General features: G+C 40.1%; 2 protein-coding genes across 2 annotated transcripts; both read left to right on the forward strand.

Moving 5' to 3' along the window:
- Positions 1-3,797: 3,797 nt before the first annotated feature.
- On the forward strand, positions 3,798-5,208 carry LOC129600049 (uncharacterized). The gene is made up of 3 exons (XM_055498440.1): positions 3,798-4,101; positions 4,357-4,368; positions 4,625-5,208. Exons 1-3 carry the CDS (start codon positions 4,038-4,040, stop codon positions 4,906-4,908), a joined length of 360 nt encoding a protein of 119 aa, XP_055354415.1. The 5' UTR covers positions 3,798-4,037; the 3' UTR covers positions 4,909-5,208.
- A 352-nt stretch (positions 5,209-5,560) lies between these two features.
- LOC129600043 (histone-binding protein RBBP4-like) lies at positions 5,561-17,862 on the forward strand. Its single transcript, XM_055498435.1, has 4 exons — positions 5,561-6,270; positions 15,009-15,502; positions 16,352-16,867; positions 17,484-17,862. Exons 1-4 carry the CDS (start codon positions 5,829-5,831, stop codon positions 17,610-17,612), a joined length of 1,581 nt encoding a protein of 526 aa, XP_055354410.1. The 5' UTR covers positions 5,561-5,828; the 3' UTR covers positions 17,613-17,862.
- Positions 17,863-18,384: the final 522 nt, after the last annotated feature.

Raw genomic sequence — 18,384 nt, forward strand, 5'->3', positions numbered from 1 at the left:
CTTAAAAAATTTATATCACATATTGGACACTTAACAGCAAATATAAGATTCAATAAAATCCAGGAAACTGCGTGGCACACCGCACGCAGAGATCGGGCAAGCAGTATCCACAATGATCCTTGTGCGTTTAGTTATACTTTTCCGACATCAGGCTATGGGCCTGTTTTGTCGCGTGCGATTTCGCCCGTTCGGCATCGAGCCAATCCAATCCCTCACTCTCGACAAGGCGGTCGACGGCGGCCGCGGCCAGTGCCGCTAACGTGTCTTTGATGAAGGAGTGGTCGGCCGTCCCGTCGGTTCCATACTGGTTCTCATAGGCCCGCATCGCTTCCCAGCCGGCAGCAGCGGCAATCAGCTCGTGGGTCCATGAGGCTTTGTGGTGGGACGCCGCGTGGCCGAACACTTTCCCATGGGCTTCCTGGGTCTAGAAAATATCAGCACCTCAGTGATAAGCGTCGAAATGATCACAGTAAAAAATTAGAAAAATAACGGAAATGCTATTTTACTATGCAGCACCGATACTGGCCACATTACAGTATGCTTTCAGCGCAGTATGAATCTGTATGATTACATACAAAAAAATTGGTTAAGAATCGTACGCAAGCTAGCGAGGTTTATCAAAGTAATACAGCAAGGAAATGCTATAGTATAGACGGCAGTTAACTTACCATTTTGCGCAGGTTGACCGGGCGTAGAGAAATAATAGCAAATTACTTCAAGGTAAAGGAAAGAAGCAAAACAAATTGGTATTTTTAGACTTCTTAAAGAGGAAACTACAAATGTCGCAGGGGGATTGCGAATATAGTGCCTGCGCGTATTGCTGTTTGATATACTCCATACTTATTTTACACTACATGGGTGATTAAGTGGCCAAACCTACTACAACCTGGGTAGGTCGTCGCTAGATTGAGATCGGTGCACGTACGATGCTATCATTGCTATCATTTATTATTGTTGATCGTCTTTTACAACAGCAAATTTATTCAACAAACTTCTAAGTCACTTGTGACTAATCTGTTGATTCATTGTGTGAGATTTACTGTACAGTAACTGATTAACCAATTGTTTAATGAAAGGTACTAGCTGCACTATCTCCGAACTGTCAGGGTTGACCATCGAATGTGGAATGAATCACATCGAAGCTAAATTACTTTTATTTACTAATTACTCATTCAAGATTTTATTTAAAGTAGAGAGATTGGTAATTGTGATATACATTATGCAATACCGGCATATAATGTGCACACATATAACATATTTATCGGCATATAACATATTTTTATTCTATCATTATAATTAGAGTGTACCAGCGCAGGCTGTTTAATCTAAGAGGTGGCCGTTGCCGAATAAAAGAGATTTTACCGGCACGTATACAATACAGTCTCAACAATCTGCATTCCCTGTAAAATCAGTAATGCAGTTGACCAGGTAGGAGTCTCATACTCATAATTTTCCTTATACCAATAAAATGCATGATCATACTCATATTGATCGTCAAAATCATAATCACACCGACGCTGAAACTCGTCATACTAATCATCAGCATACCAGAATTCTCTTACTGTACTGTACATACCTCTTTTTCGAGATTACGTATATTTAGCACATCCTGAGACTATTGCCAAATACAACCGCCAACTTTCCTTATCAACAATGCAGGCAGCACTACCTAATCATAAATGGACGACTGTTCTCTGCGCACAAGCAGCACCTACTCTAGTTGATTCCGGCACCTTGAATACTTCCGGTAATTTACGATTTCTGGTTTCATTTCTGGTCTGGCTCTGGCACCATTTTTAAAGCTTTTGTGTTCGTATGATCTGGTTAAAACCGAGCGGTACACTGTGCGAGTATTGCAGCCAGTTGTTTCACCACCAGAGAACACAAGGCGGCGTCGGTGATTGTAAGGTGGTGGTTTTGGCAATGTGTGAAAGGTCAGCTCAGCAACTAACAATTGTGACTCGCACATATATACATATATAATGGCCTAAAAAGCGGTAGAGCAACTAAAGGGAGTGATAACAATTAACAGCCACATCCATTTTAACAATTACGTTTTGAACGAAAGTAAACGAGCACAAAATGATTATCAAAAAAACTTCGATGTTAAAACTGTATAATTATGATTATGGCAACAGGTACGTACGAGTAACTGTATTAGTATAAAGAGGATTATGAGTATGAGACTTCTACCTAGCCAATGCATTTACTGATTTACTTGTAGCTAGGTTAAGGGATTTGGCCCGGTACATAGCACCAAATTCGGGTACATACACGGCAACTTTCGCTGTCGCGCACTCCCAAACACTTTTTTGCATTGCTTTATGATATTTTGTAGCCAAAAGATTTGTATACGTAGGCGTGAAATCCGTTTGCGCGCGCAACATCCGGTTCGGAAGTTATTAGTGAAATAAAATTCCAAAAGTTTAAACGCGCGGAGGTGTACCAAAAGTCTCATTATGAACCGATGCTCTTCAAATTTTGCACGAAAACGCACATTACTATGAAGATCGTTTTGGTACCGAACCAGCTTTCTAGCATGTTTTTGAAATTTTAAAATGAATTTCAAAAATTTTAAAAATTAATTTAAAATTTGAAAAGATTGGTAGAAAGCCGGTTCGGTACCAAAACGATCTTCATAGTAATGTGCGTTTTCGTGCAAAATTTGAAGAGCATCGGTTCATAATGAGACTTTTGGTACACCTCCGCGCGTTTAAACTTTTGGAATTTTATTTCACTAATAACTCCCGAACCGGATGTTGCGCGCGCAAACGGATTTCACGCCTACGTATACAAATCCTTTGGCTACAAAATGTCATAAAGCAATGCAAAAAAGTGTTTAGGAGTGCGCGACAGCGAAATTTCCCGTGTATGTACCCGAATTTGGTACTATGTACCGGGCCAAATCCCTTAACACTCGCCCTCGTCCATGTGCCTTAGAGGCACATTTAATCATTCAGAAATTCATGGAACGTTACACTAGCAGCTGAGTTCTTCCTATCTAACCTGAATTCCTCAGAAAATTTGTTTGCTTTTCACTTATTGAAACAGTTAGTAAAAATAAATGAACTGAAAACTTAAAAACTACAAATTCCAACCGCTTCCGGTTGGTGTACAAATGGCAGCCTCCCAGTGTGGCAGCGTGATTTGGCTCTTCTGTGAATTTTTTTGCGAAGTCCTCACTTCTTTTCAGATTCCGTTTACCGATTGAAAACCAACTCTTTCTACTTGAGTGCTTAATGAAAAGGAAGAACAAAGTGTAGAAACATTTTGCATGAATATCAGACCGTTCTACACCAGATTGCGAAGAACCCATGGCCTGCGCCTGCGCGGCACACAAGAAAACTCCGTGTAATTAAATGATAGACGAGTGCGAGTGTTAAGGTAAAAATACATTTATTGTCGGTCGTTGTTAGCATACAGATATAAAGCTTCAAATAACAAACATTCCCCACGCAAGCGGCTCAAACTCTATTTCCTTTGCCTGAAACTAGTTAGGCCGTTGCCAGCCAAGCGCTATGTAATAAAAATACGGAAAAACCGTATTTTTGGGACGGCGTACTTGGGAATATCGCGTGCTTCCACCTGCGTTGAATGTGTGCAACGTATTGAATTGTTGTGATGTTAGCGAAAACTACTGAATAAAATTATTTTGCATTCAGAAGACATACAACTGATAGAAGCAAACAAATCTTCATGAAAGGGAAATGCAGCATTGCTGAAATTCACTTTGCTTGTATATATACAGAGTACACCCATACAAGCTGCAATAAACGTAGCACTTCCGGTTAAGTAAGGTATCAATAGCATCAACGAATGAGTGTCCAGCTGTTTTGAATGGAAATCTGTCAACCATTTTGCACATGTATTTAGACAAAAATATTCGACTGAGTATGCAAACATGATATTGAGTTTGAATTTGTAGAAGTGATTATTGTTATTATTGCGTTAACTCTTTTTAGCACATATAAATTTTGGCAGTTGGTATTAGAATTTGCCGGTAGGTTACAGGTTGTTCAAAACTTTAATTTAGAAAAATGATTGGCTATTCCTTATTATTGCTGATTGCCGGCATTTTGGACTTCCTAACGGTTTGCAACGGTAACTTTGAGATCTTTGAGGTTTTACTTGTTCATCTAATTAATTCTGAAGCAGTGGTATCGTATGGTAGCCATGAGTACCTAAAAATAAATTATGAAATTCTTTTAGGCCAACTATATTAATTTTTATCTTACGTACGACGTATTTAGTACTATTTACTATATAATAAATTACTGTTTTAGAGATAATGTTAGGCTGTTTGTCGTCTCCTCAAAGTGCATACATTTAATGTATGTTTGTTTTTGTTTTTTGCAGGACAGTACAGCGGTTGAGTATACCTTATATTTATATACTGCATTATAGTACATCTCTATGAGATAAATATTTACGAATACATGAAATATGTATGTACGGTCTGTACATGTATATCTACTAATATTTAGCGACGGTTTTCGGTTTTTTGGATATCGTCAGTCATATGTCTGTCATTATGTTACAGTATATTTTTTGGACTGTTGTATTCTATCTATATGAATTGTAAATATGTTTGATCGTTATTTTACATGCTGATTTATATAATTAGGTGTAACAAACAGCTTGACGCCTGACGAACTGAATTACCTGCAGCAATACACGCTACAGCAACAAGCCGCGCAGGGCATCTATCAACAGCAACTGCTTAGCGGCGTTGGATCGCCTCCGTTAACATCGTACACCCCGACTTACAATAATTATCAGAACTATCCCACTTCTGGTAGTTACCCGAACGTGGTGGTGGGAGTGCCGGTCTCGGGCGGATCGTACGCCAATAATTATCCCTACTCCACATCGAATTATCCTTATTATCAGTATCCTTACACCGGCTAGAAAGAGAGCTTCTTATCTGGCTATCAAGTACATATTGCTGGATTGCTGACCCAATCCATTATTAATTACTCGTAACTCGTAGTTGGAAATTTCTGCTGTTCTCAATAATTATATTAATTTACCTTTCTCCGCATGAGTTGTGCACTGCAATCGTCATATGTTGCTCCGTTTAAGTTATGTTCAGGAGCCAGACCAACTGCTTGGCATACAAAACATGGCAAAAAAATGTATGCTGTTTTACAAATGTATGCTGGTTTAAAAACCAAAGTATGCTGTTTTTCGTGAAACATGTCCATTAGATTTCACTCAACTACATATATAAAGTTTCGTATTTTTCAGACCCATATGCGTACTTTGCCGGTTGGTTTAATAACTTTAATACGGTACTTGTTCCTGTGTTCGTAGTTTTTGGCGAATATTGTTCAAGTAGAAAAATAAAAAATATGTAGATAAGATGTGTAAATAAGAAGGCTGACTGGAAGTTATTAACTGACTGATTGTCCGCTTTCACCAGGCACCAGGTCCTGCCATTTTATCTGCACACCTGTCGCCTGGGCGTACACCCTCGTGCGGCGTGTAACGTTGTAAGTTAATTCTCACTGATGTTCGACTTACGATTTCCGTTTCCGGTGCAACTGCATTAAAGCAAGCGGCGAAGTTCTTTTTCTGCAGACTGAAAAGTCGAAGCTGTTTTGAAAATTTATAGATCGGGAAAATTTGTGGACACTGTAGTTTTTTAAATGGTCGAAGGTTCCAGTTTTTTTTAGAATATATACGTTAAAAATATACTAACAACATCATCAGGATATTGCAAAATTTGCATCGCAGTTCTCTGTGCCTCAGTGGCCGCTGTATGTCGTGTATGATTTTGAGTGCGGAATTCTAATTCTGATCTCTGCTGACTCTTCCCTTCCCCCACCATGGCCATGGACAACGAGAACAGCGCCCTGTCCACGGGCGACTACCTGGACAACGACGCCTCGCACCTCTCCGTCCCGGACACCGCCAGCACGGCGCCCCAGACCCCCCTGGCGGCATCCTCCCGGGCCGACTCCCCCGAGATCTCCACCGTCCCCCCGGCCACCCCCTCGGCCGTCAATCCCGAGGCGGCCTCCTCCCAGTCCCCCGTGCCCAAGTTCACCGTGGACAAGCGCATCAACGAGGACTACAAACTGTGGAAGAAGAACATCCCCTTTCTGTACGACGTCTGTCTGATGACGGCCACCCAGTTCCCCAGCTACACCGTCGACTGGGTGCCCGAGTCGCAGACGGTGACGGACGAGGAGCTGGGGCTGGAGTATGTGCAGCAGAAGATCGTCCTGGGCACGACGGCAAGGAATGAGGAGGACGTGCATCTCAATGGTGAGTGGAAAGCACGCAGTAGAAGTTTCTTCATGCTTGGTTCCTTATCGTTCTTCTAGAATCTACCAGCTTCATTCTTCAGTTTTTGATATCACCGTGTACTTTTGTAATTTTTTTTCTGTCGTGGTTTGCTTTACAGTAATTTATTTTTGTGGAATAGAAATAGTGCAATCTGTTTTGTTAGTGCGTTCGGAGTAATCGATATCTGTGGCAGTTTTAGGAAATTTTAAAATTAATCTTGACTGTTTATTTTGTCTACTATTTAAATCACTTTATTAATTCCCTTGCATTAGAACGCGTACTCGAAATGCGTATGGGTGTGATGTCCTTCGAGCTGCGCTGTATTCCTGCAGAAATCTCTTTCCCGTTCGATTTCATTTAAATTTCACGAAGAGCTCACAGCTAAACGTTTTAAATGAACGAATTTTATGGGCTTCCGGTGCGTGACGCAATTAGAACCGCCCGGTGTGGCACCGTGATTTGGCATACATTTGAAAGTCTTCTTTATTCTTGATTTTCGTGTCCGAAAAGTGGCTTCTTCTGTCCAACTTTGGATGAAAAATAAGGAAAAAATTACGAAAACCATCAGGCATAAAGTGGTGAAATAATAAAGAACAAATTACAGAAAGTGACAAATGTGGTATGTGCAAACAAAAAGGATTCCGCCTGTGTGACGCACAGTGCCACAGTGAAATGCAACGGGAAGCGAATAAGCCGTTGTACATTTATTTATTCTATGGAGTCATTAATTTTGATAATAGGATTAATTAAATATAATGGTGTGTGAATAAATGATCATGTGAAAATTGCGTTGCTTATGCTGATAATCGTTGTTTTCCTAGCTGCAAGCAGAATATGTATTTAAGTATGTGCTTAATTCTTTATCAGAATACTAGTATAAGGTCGTAACCGCCCTTAGGGCAAGCGGGCGGCGGTGTTAAAGTTTGGATGTGTAAAAACGAGAAATTGAAATCATTGGTCTGTAGATGCTGTTTTTTAATTTAGGCGCTTAAGGAAAGTGAGTTGAACGGGTGGCTGAAAAAAATCTCAGCCTTCGTTTTCGGTTTATTTCTCATGAATCACTTATCGCATCGCGAATTGTTCAGACTCCTTCGATAGACAATCTTCGTGACTAACCAAAACAATAAACCTTGTTTCAGGAAAACAAACCGTGCTTGATAAAAGTAATGCCAGATGAAACTGTGTAATTATTCATTATTGTATCCCAGCTTGATGAAGTCTTTTCGTAATTCTTTTACGTGCGTCATGTTCGAATACCTTTGACTGGCTCAGCAAGAAAATTGCCATTACATATTACCAACAGGAAAATGTTAGTTGGCACGGTGATTGCGCCGATTGAGCTATATGGTCAGCAAATTTTGAGAGCTTACTGTAAGAATACAGTTTATTAGCTACGTACTTCGTTTTTTTTCGCTGTTTTTGTTACCAGTTTTTGCTGCGCAACAGGCGCAACACGAAATGCCGGCTTGAGTGAAAAATGTAGCCAAGGTATTGTCCTTACAGAAACCAGTTTGATCCAAATAAATTCCTAATGCACTGAAGGAAATTTACTTTTAAGCGGATCTGTGGATTTTACGAAAATTTGATGGGTGGGGTCTCGATTCTCCCCTGTCCTGGTCAAATAGGGCCACTGAAAGTTGCATTGGTGAACAGCAAAAAAAACAGGGAACAACTCCTCCATCAGAAACAGGAGTCAAACTCAGGGTCAGTCAGGTTTAGGAGTTCGGCGAGTTTGTCTAAGCAGCGTTGTGTTCATAACACTTTTTATATTGTTTTATCGTTGAAATCGCATGCTGTACGGTACCTTACAAATCGCGGCTAGATTTTAAAACCTAAAAAGCCGGCGGACTTCTAGTAATATCGTAACTCAATAAGTAGGCGCGGCATTCTCTGCGTTGATAGTACTCGTTTCTTAACAGTTTGTACGGCGAAAGCAGTTTATGATAAAGTATCGAAAGATGCAGTTGCTGTAAATTCTAAATTAAACGCATTGGGTTTTGATTTTTTACGAGTTTCGGGAGAGGGATGCTTAAAGCCACGATGTGCATTTAGTACGAGGGGATGGGACATATTTAACATATTTAAGTGACGCGCCTATGATATCGCAGCTTAAACGAGAAAGTTATTATTGTTATCAAACGCATTGATCTGTAAACACTAAAATTATCAGGACAAGAATCGATGATTCAGGGTGCGCCGAAATTTATTTGACGCCCCGGAGTGATAAACTAAGAGGGTGAGCGTTTCTATTTCGTACGCACGGGGAGACGCTTTTAGCGTTGATTTTGAGGGAAAGATGGGCGTTAAATTCGGATTTTACGAACATATTCTTTGTAATGTAGCACCAGCACAGTTTAAGATATGGTCACCAGTACACTGAAACTTTCAATTGTACACGATGCTGGTCGACAAACGATACAGGCCTGTTACGATACTACGAAAATAGTTTGTGAATGTCATCCTGACGCAAATCAAATCCTGGTTAAAGCGCCGTTCTGTGTTTAGCTGCCCCTTATCTTCGGTTTAATACTTGTTCATCGTCTTGAGTTTTTGAAAATCCAATTATTCTGATGAATGTAATATATTTTTTACAACGAACAAAACCTAAGCCTTTTGGGCGCCCCAAAGTTGAAGTATTTCTTGCACCCTAAAGTTTTATCTTTTTTACTTGTAGTTGAAGAGTAGGTGCGCTTAATACTTTATCAAAATACAGCAAATCATTATTATGCTTGAAATCACTTAAAGATCAAAATACATAGAAAACCGCATATTTTGGGAAACCAAACGTTACATAAGGAACCAAAGAAGCTATCTCACAAAAAGCGTTAATTAAGCATTTTAAATGTTGATTTCTTCAAAGGCGGCGGTTTTAAAATCATTCTGCTATCACAAAATATGATTAGCATTGACAGTAATATAATTTTATCCACTGTTGAGGTTTAGGTTGAATTGCTTCCACTTCCTTATGCGACCAAACAAACCATGTTGTAAAAGAAAATACATCGACATAGTATAATATATGGAGTGGTAGGTAAGCTAGGTTTACAAACCGCTTTCGCTGCGAAATCGGCGTTAACCGAGAAAAATAAAGCTCAGTGACCTTCCGGGTTTGCGGTGTCAGAGGCCCCGGGGTCTGAGGGTGCAGACCACAGTGATTACTCGGGTTGAACTCAGGTCTTGGAGTAGGTGAAGAAAATTAAAGTCACTAAAGGTCAACACAGCGACCTTTTAGGTTCGCCGCGTAAAGAACTCACGCTTTTTGGGGGTGTGAAAACATTAAAGATCACCAAAGGTTAGATGTGACCCTGTTCGTACCACGGAAGAAACCGATACCCTTTTGTGCTACTGTATTCCATGTATCTGTAAATATTTTGGTTGTAATCTTATGTCCGCCATAGTTTGATTCCACTGTTCTCTGCCAATCAGCCGGTATCCCTTCCTAATACCTGTTCCCTTGTATTCCTACCGTACTAACAACTTATTAATTATTTAACATTTATGTATTGTTGCAGTCTTTTTTAGTGTAGTATCGACGATGTACTTAAAGCATCTCACCTGGATTGCTTATACAGCACTTCCAGGGAGCTAGATGTAAGGTCACGAAGCAGCTATGATTACGATTTCCAGGATAAAGAAACACAAATTCACTGTGCGGCCGGATCGCAGGCTTAACTTTATTAGTACGTCCCGTACGAACGGACGAAAAACTAAAATCAGGTTTGGAAATATGTAGGATGGGCATCTTCCGATACATGTGTCTAGTCATGCTACGCTCGTGGTGAGATGGTCAGAACAGAAAGTCACACATGGTGAACCGCTTAGACAGCATTCATGCGCTTTAATATCGAGGTATTTTCACGTATTCCGCAAGCACTCTGCCCGAATTCAAGGCGTTTCCTAATTTTTTATTTATGAAAACCAAGAACACGCTGGTGAATACATGCGGAATACGGAGAATACCGGGACACATTAAATGGAAGCTACAGTCATGTCTACAGCTATATGGAATACCGATGGAATAGGTGGGATTACTGCTGAATGCCAAAGGTACTTTGTCGTAGGGGCGAGATTGATATGCCTTCAGAGTGTGCCCGTACTCTCACTTACACTACCTGTATTCTGCCTTTATTCCTAAAGTATTTTCCCTCGCTTATCTCGCCTTCATGACTGATTTACTGCAGCTTTCTTGCAGCATGTTAGCGCATTCCCACGTATTCGGTCTGTGTTCAACACGCATTCACCGCTCCAGCAGAAAACTAAAGAGATTTAAAAAAATACGTTGTCAACATGGACTGTTGATGATGGACAGCATACAGGTGAATTCGTGGGAGTACGTTAATGCAGCACAGTAAGAAAAAGTCAGATGCACTTGCAAAAGGCAGAATGCAGTAAAACTTTTCCTTAAAAACACTCTTTATTTGGGACACTCGTCTATAACATTCAAAATGTAAGGAACTGGATAGTCTCGTAGACTGTAGCATACGGAAGATACTCTTTATACAATTCACCCCTTTATAACAGCTACATACCCCATCAATAATAAATATATGAATTATAGTAATACCGGAACATTTTTTTAGACGTTTACTCATATGGCAAACGTATGAATCACAATCACCCTTAAATCAGTGTTTTTTTGTCCCGAAAAAGACAAAATTTGTCCTGGAAGTATTTTGTCGTGACCCGGCAAAAACATCTGGGTACAAATGCTGTTTTTCCCCTCCAAAACCATTGCGTCTGTATTCTGAATTCCTATACTATGTGGTACAATACTAATTAGTCACTAGAGGAACCTTTTGTGTACGTACTTAGGTATTTTTCATAATTTATCAATACTGTAGGGATTTAATAACGGTTTAGGTTCAGGTGCGGTTGTTGTGTATGAGTGTATGCTAAAGTTTTCGACTGATAATGATACCAGCACGAACAGGTAAATAACTGAGATTTGCGCAACTTTACTGCTTTTTCTGGAAAATGCATTGTTTTTCCTCGATATCGGTGGACATCTGACACTTTCTGTGTGTCGCCAAACCATCCACTCCAACCTCGCTTGATAGCACTGAGCGTCCAGTTAGATTGCCATGCAGTTAGGGAATACCGGTGCGATGTGCACAATTTCTGGTACTACGATTCGCAATCGCTACTTCCCAAAACAAAGAAATGTAATAAGAGTATTATAAATTTGTAATAAGATACGGCTACACTGGCCAGGCGATGTAAAACATCTTTTGCCTGAGAGTCAATGGCAAAGGTGAAATCTGTCGATTAATATCCTAATAAATAACAGTAGTTAAATTAGTAGCCGCCTGCCGGATAATTAATAACAGTGGGAAACAAATAACAATATAAAGAGTGAAGCCAAGAATTTTAGTGCTAGTGTAATGCGGTAAGAAGACTGCGCCACTGAAACATCAAGTTTTGTCGAGCGCATTCACTATTAAGTGTTACACCGCGCAATGGAACTGCATGGCACACGCAGCCGTTGGGACGCGACTCTGTGTGAAATCCTGATAAGAGACGTTTTTTGACATTTGAACAGTATTGACGCGTACGTGCCCGTTTGCTGTGTGTATTCAGCTATGGCCGTTGAATGTCTTCTGTTGATTGACCATAAGCCCATTACGATTAATGAAATTATGAATGTACAGGTAGAAATATGCATATAATATTAAAATAAAAGAATTATTGCTTGCGCTGTGTTCTTATGTATATATACATAATTATATAGATACATATATGTACAACGTGTGCATATGTTCTTGTATTATATTACAAACAAGAAACAGAAAGCCGACCGCTTCAACGGGTGCATAGTTATAAGAAACAATACGAGTGCAATGCTCATTGCTCAGTAATTAACGTTATGGGTTAGCATTTCATGGCGCTAGTGAAAATTTCATCTGCCGGTGCCGGCTGTTTTATATTACAGTGCTTTACTCCTTTTTTTGCTGCTACAAAAAGAAGTCAGCTATAAAAGCAAGAGAGTGCGCCCAATAACACCGATATCGCTGTTATTTGGCGCACGCTTTCTGAAGGTGAATAATTTAATTTAAGTACAGTAATTTTTTATTAGGCGCTACCATTGCTACCAGGAGTTTTGTAGGGGCTGCACTACGAATAAAAAAATCAAGAAAAAATGAAACGCCTAATTTTCAAGTACATACAGGTCGATCGCACCAAGTGTGGGCAGTTAGAAAAAATATCCGTTTGCTACCACTGAACCCGAAAATCTTTTTGTTATTTTTATATGATAATTCATGGTCTATAGCAACTTTTTTAGTCGTATTTCTGCGGTAGAAGTTAATATGCAGGGAACGGTAGCCGAATTTTTAATTTCATTTTATCCAAAAAAACGCACTGCTTATTAAGAAATATCTATGCTCAGTCTATAATTCTTTAAAAATTCTGGACACGTGAGAACTACCAAACAATAATACGGTTTTCTAAAGGTCCTTCTCTAACGTCCTTTAAATCACAAACGCCTGGCCAAACGCGATCCCTGCTCTAGGCAACCACATCCTCCGGATGGTACCTTTTAACGTACAAGTCTATGGGAGCTAGTTCTTGTTTTGAGCTCACAACTGGCACTAATCACACAAGAATCTTTTGCTAACCCTTAACGAATGCCTTTAAGGCCACCCAATGGCTTACAAAAAGGTTCACAGAAAAATATCAAATACTGAATTTTTGAGAGGGGCGGTTATAAACATTAAAAAACTGACCCCTACCCTCTCCTATTAAGCCCCGCCCTACTCGTTCCGGGCGCATCAACGGATTTCAATTTCGACATCGCTGGATTTGCAATAAAAAGTTGCACTAATTAAGGTGAAAGTAAACAACAAAATGGTTTACACAATTATTTTTCAAATTATTTTACTCAACTGCCCACACTTGGTGCGATCGACCTGTATAATACACATTTTTCCAGTAATACGGTCGAAATATCGCAATGTATGACCGTACGTCCGTACGTAATAAATGTAAAAGAACTGGTGAACATGCAGTCGCGCACAATGGATAAAAAGAAAGAGCAAGAGTGACCATCTCAATTATTTCCATAAGGAAGATGTACGTGTATGAGCTTGAGCGTTTACACTTCTTCAAATTTGAAAAGTGAAATTATATAATATTTATGTAAGACATAATTATAATTAAGTATATACATAGATTATAATTATACCATTGACTTCTACGTATAAACATAAACATACAAATTGATACTCGTACATCTTCATTATGATTAATTGGTATGTTTATGAGTAGAAGCTCAGCTGCCGACAGATCTTTGTCAGCTAAAACTGGTTTAGTATTTTTCGAACGAAATTTGCCAAATCACGACAATATTCGTGAAGAACGAGATAAAATTGTAACTGTCCAGGCGTTATCAGTCAGCGATGAATGCGATTTGCATGAACCGACGTGCGAACCTGTGTATCACATGCCGTTTTCTGTGAACCACTCATCCGTAACATATAAAACTGTCTTTCCATATAAATATAATTAATAGGGATACACTTTCCGCGGAACCAAATGCAGTTTTACGGGTGAAGAGAACCTCTGTATTACATTCAGCTGCGGCTGCATACACTGACGGTACATACAGTAACGCGTATGTAATGTGATGCAATCACATTACATTAACGTCTGAAGGAAATAATTTTAGCAAACCCATAATATTGCTTTCTATAACTTTCTTAAAAGACAGTTAGTTAACAGTTAATTTCATCAAAAATTATATTTGGCATTGTGCGTGGTAGCGCCAAGTTGAAGACAGCGCATATTTAATTCGCCCCCTCACTTCCCTGTACTTGTTAGTTCTGCTCAATTATTATGGATAAAACTATGGTTCACGGTTCACCTATTTGAAAAAAAATTTTTGCTGTCTTTTGTATAGATCTCATATTATTTATATTTCAATTTCATTTCCGGTGAGTTTTCGACTGACCAGCGTTTTCAGGATATTTTGGCTTGAAACTTTTAACGGTCTTCGTACTTTTCAGTGTTTGTTTTTTTCTCATGTACTTTTGTCGCCTATTTCAAGAAAAAAATAAGGTGGTTGGCTTTCCTTATCTTCCACAGGAAAGAGGAATGTTTTAAAATATGCTGTTTTCAAAACCGACCGGGATTTTTTAGGTCGCCGTGGTAAATTCCCTGTACACTTGTAAGGCATTACTCGGCTTCTCCCGGCTCATTTTCGCACAGACACAACTGTTAGGTGTTCTAGTTTTGTGTCTGCTTAGGGGGTAGTCGCTATTAGCTACACTTGTCCAACAAAATCTGGAACCTAGTGTGTCATCCAGGAATCTTCCCTTTGGGAGACCCTGCAGAATCGGAAACCAATCCGAATTTTGAACAATTTTGTTTTGTTCGTTTGCACAAATATCAGCCTTTACGGTGATATAAAGTACGAAAGAGACCCAGACGATCTGGATTTTTTCGTAATTTTTTTGTTGATCCTCCCCCTTTGCATTTTACGAAGTGGTCACTGGTCAAATTCCAGTGACCACTTCCGAAAAAAATCCGAAAATTCCAAAAAGAGTTTATATACCAAAACAGAGTTTTTTTCCAGTTCTCCAAACATAGCGTTACTAGTTTTAGCAATAAGAGAGTTAAAAGTACCAAACTCTGAAATTTTAATAATTGGCAATAAATAAACTTGTATGGCAATTTGTTTGTTATTTGAGCGGAGATGATCAGTTGTCCCTGAAAATTGGCAGGCATCGTGATAATGAACGTGCGCTTCCCGGCGGCCATCCCCGACCGTTTCGCCCATCTGGACGACAAGCCGACGGAGTTCCGCAGCGATATCGGCCTGTTCAGCGCCTCCCCCTCCTGTTTGTTCACCTGCGGCATCATCGCCCAGTCCTACCCTATCACCAACGTCCGCATCATGCCGCAGCGCCCCCAACTAGTCTGCGCCAAACTGGCCGACAGCACCATGCTGGTGTACGACTGGAAGGAGGAGCTGGAGGACGGCTGGTCCTACGATGATCCCATTGTCGAGAAACCGGGACTGTTTGAACTGGTCGGCCACGACACCAAACACCCCGCATCACACGGACTGGCCTGGAATCCCACGGTGCAGAAGGAGGGCTGGCTGGCCAGTTGCGCCAAGGACGGGAAGATCCTGGTGTGGGATGTGGGCGGGCTGCGGGAACGGGCGGAAGTCACGCCCACCGTGACCATCACTGGACATGCGACATCCGTGGAGGTAAAACTGTATTCCCGGTGTTATTTTTTCCGTATTTTGCTTTACTTTTCGAGGCATTTCACGGCTAAAACGGGCCTTCTTGCGTATGAAACGTGTTGAAATAGAGAAAAATATTTGTAAAAAAATTAAATAAATTTTACCAGCGCAGGTACTCGGTTGTGTTTGGATTTCAGACTCGTGCTTGATCTGAAAATGAAGTCTAACCTGAGCTTCACTGTATTCCAGTTTAGCATTGGAAATCATTAAATTTTGGTAAATTAGTTTAATAAAATATTGTGATATTGCTGTGTGAATTACCAAAAGTACTGCACGTACTCTGTACTCGTAGCTCTGATACGAATTTTACTTTTACTCTTCAGCGTATCAGCCGTTGTAGTGTAGTGGCACGTGTCTGGTCTTCGGAGAAGACTGCATTTGATACTGTGCTTGTTTTCTTGTATGTCGATTTTCAAGCGAGAAAAATCAAGGGATTTAATTTAATATCCCGGAGTTAATTAACAGCAGTTTATAACAAATCATTTTTATTACTGTTATTACAAAAAATAAGAAAATCAATAAAATAATGATTTTTGAAATGTAATCTGAAATTCAGTTCAAATCAACTGTAAATTTGTAATCGATTCTAACTGTCTTGATAATTGCATTTATCAGTTCTTTTTTATCCCAGTTTTGTTCTATTTTTCTGTTAAAACGTCAAATCTTTTGAACGAAATTCATTAGAAAGCGATTTCTCCAATAGTCATTTCGGTCTTCTTTCAAATAAATTGTATGTCTAGCCATAATGTCTAAAACTATGTCTATAAGTATGAAAAAACGGTCTAACACTGTTTGCGTCATCTATACGTGCAGGATATTGCCTGGCACCCCCTGTACCCCACCCTGATCGCCTCCGCGGGGGCGGACAATTGCTTCTGCCTGTTTGATCTGCGCTCCCGCGATCTCTCCCGTCCCAGCCACTCCGTCGTCGCGCACACCGCCGGCGTCAACGCCGTGTCCTTTGCGCGGGCCCAGTATTTACTCGCCACAGCGTCCGACGACACAACGATCGGGTTGTGGGATATGCGCTATCTGGGACGGAAACTGCATTCCCTGCAGTACCACACGAGCGATGTCTTCAGTCTGGACTGGTGCCATGAACCCGACCAGTTGACGGTGTTGGCGTCGGGCGGGGCGGACCGACGCATCTGTCTGTGGGATGTGGCCCAGGTGGGGACGACGGTGGAGCGCAGTGTGGAGGTGGACGCGCCGCCGGAGCTGGTGTTTGTCCACGGCGGACACACCGGGCGGGTGACGGATGTCGGGTGGAATGCGGTGGAGGGCCGGAAGATGGTGCTGGCCAGTGTGGCGGAGGATGCTATTGTGCAGGTAACCACGAGCCGGGGGAGGCTGTGTAATGGTATCAATAAATTATTTAAAAATTTTGAATAATGCAGGATGATCATTGTGAATAAATAATGCAGACTAATCATTTAAAGAATTTGTATAATTATATGTGCATCAATTATTTAAAATGGTTAAATAAGGCAGAATTGTCATTTAATAGTTTTAAAGATATGTGAATCAATTGTTTAAATATATTTAAAAATTGTTAAATAATGCAGAACAATCATTTAATAATTTTAAATACGTATATATTTACTATTTAAAATTGTTGACTAATGCAGAATAATCATTTAATAAATTTGGGTATATATGAATCAATTATTGAGAATAGTTAAATAATGCAAAATAATCATTAAATTTGTAGCAGTTTTGCTCATTACTGCGAAAAAAGAATTTTGAAACAAGTCAAAATAAACACCAATTAAAAATAAGCCATAAAATAAATCATTTAATAATTTTAAATGTGTATGAATCAGTTACTTAAAGTTGCTGGATAATGCAGGCTAGTCATTGGCCGTCACATGTTTTTACGATAAAGCTGGATATTATTACTGGGAGCCATACGAGAATTACATATAAATAATATCATGTGCTGTAGGTATGGATGCCAGCGAAATATCAGCTGTGTACGGAAGAGATTCCCGCCGCGGTGGAACCGCCCTCCGAGCCCCTGTCCTCCACATCGTCCACGGCCGCCACTACAGTGGCCGTGGCCGTTGAATCCTAGTACATACTGGCTTTAACCACGATGTTTTCAATTCATTCTTCCCTGGCTTCCAAATGCATGCTTTGTTTTGTTTTTGTTTAGATTTTGCTGTCTGTATAGTTTAACGTTGTTATTTTGTTTCCTGTTACCAAGTATTCCAGTGTATTGAGTACGTGAAACTTCTGCGATGTGCAAAAGCAGTTTTTTATTGTTGATCAAAACCTTACTAAGGATTTTCATAAGCAACATTCGCCTGGACTAATAAAAGCTATCAGCGTAGCCTGCGTAGGCATACTACGTTGTACTTCATAATTAAGAATTTAAGCAATAAAAAAACAGTTAAAGTCACTATTTGTTTTCTTGGGTTAGAAGCACAGTATTTAACGTATTACACACCCGTAATCGTGTCATTACCTTTAACATTTCTTATTATAGGCGCTTTTTACTTCAAATACTTCAGTTCTTCTCTTATTTTGGCCACCTTTCGTGTAAATGTTCGTAAACTGCATCGGTCAGCGATGCCATCGATGTGGCGCGCTTCTTGGCTAACCATTGATCGCGTATACCTATGTTTTTGCATCTAGTCTCGAATTTCTTCATTTTTGTTCGGTTCTGACTTCTAGGTAAGGTAGATTTGCCTTTTTTCCGGCGCAGCTCGGCATGGCATATCTTCTTTCGACTTACACAATGTTACCGGGCGATATACTGTTGTTCCAGAGACCAGTGCGGTCATGTACACAATTAACAGTTATATTACAAATACACCATCAGTCCCGGCAGTTAAAACTGAGCC

The sequence above is a fragment of the Paramacrobiotus metropolitanus genome, unplaced genomic scaffold (assembly GCF_019649055.1).
Source record: "Paramacrobiotus metropolitanus isolate TYO unplaced genomic scaffold, Prichtersi_v1.0 Parri_scaffold0000162, whole genome shotgun sequence".
Taxonomy (NCBI): Eukaryota; Metazoa; Tardigrada; class Eutardigrada; order Parachela; family Macrobiotidae; genus Paramacrobiotus; species Paramacrobiotus metropolitanus.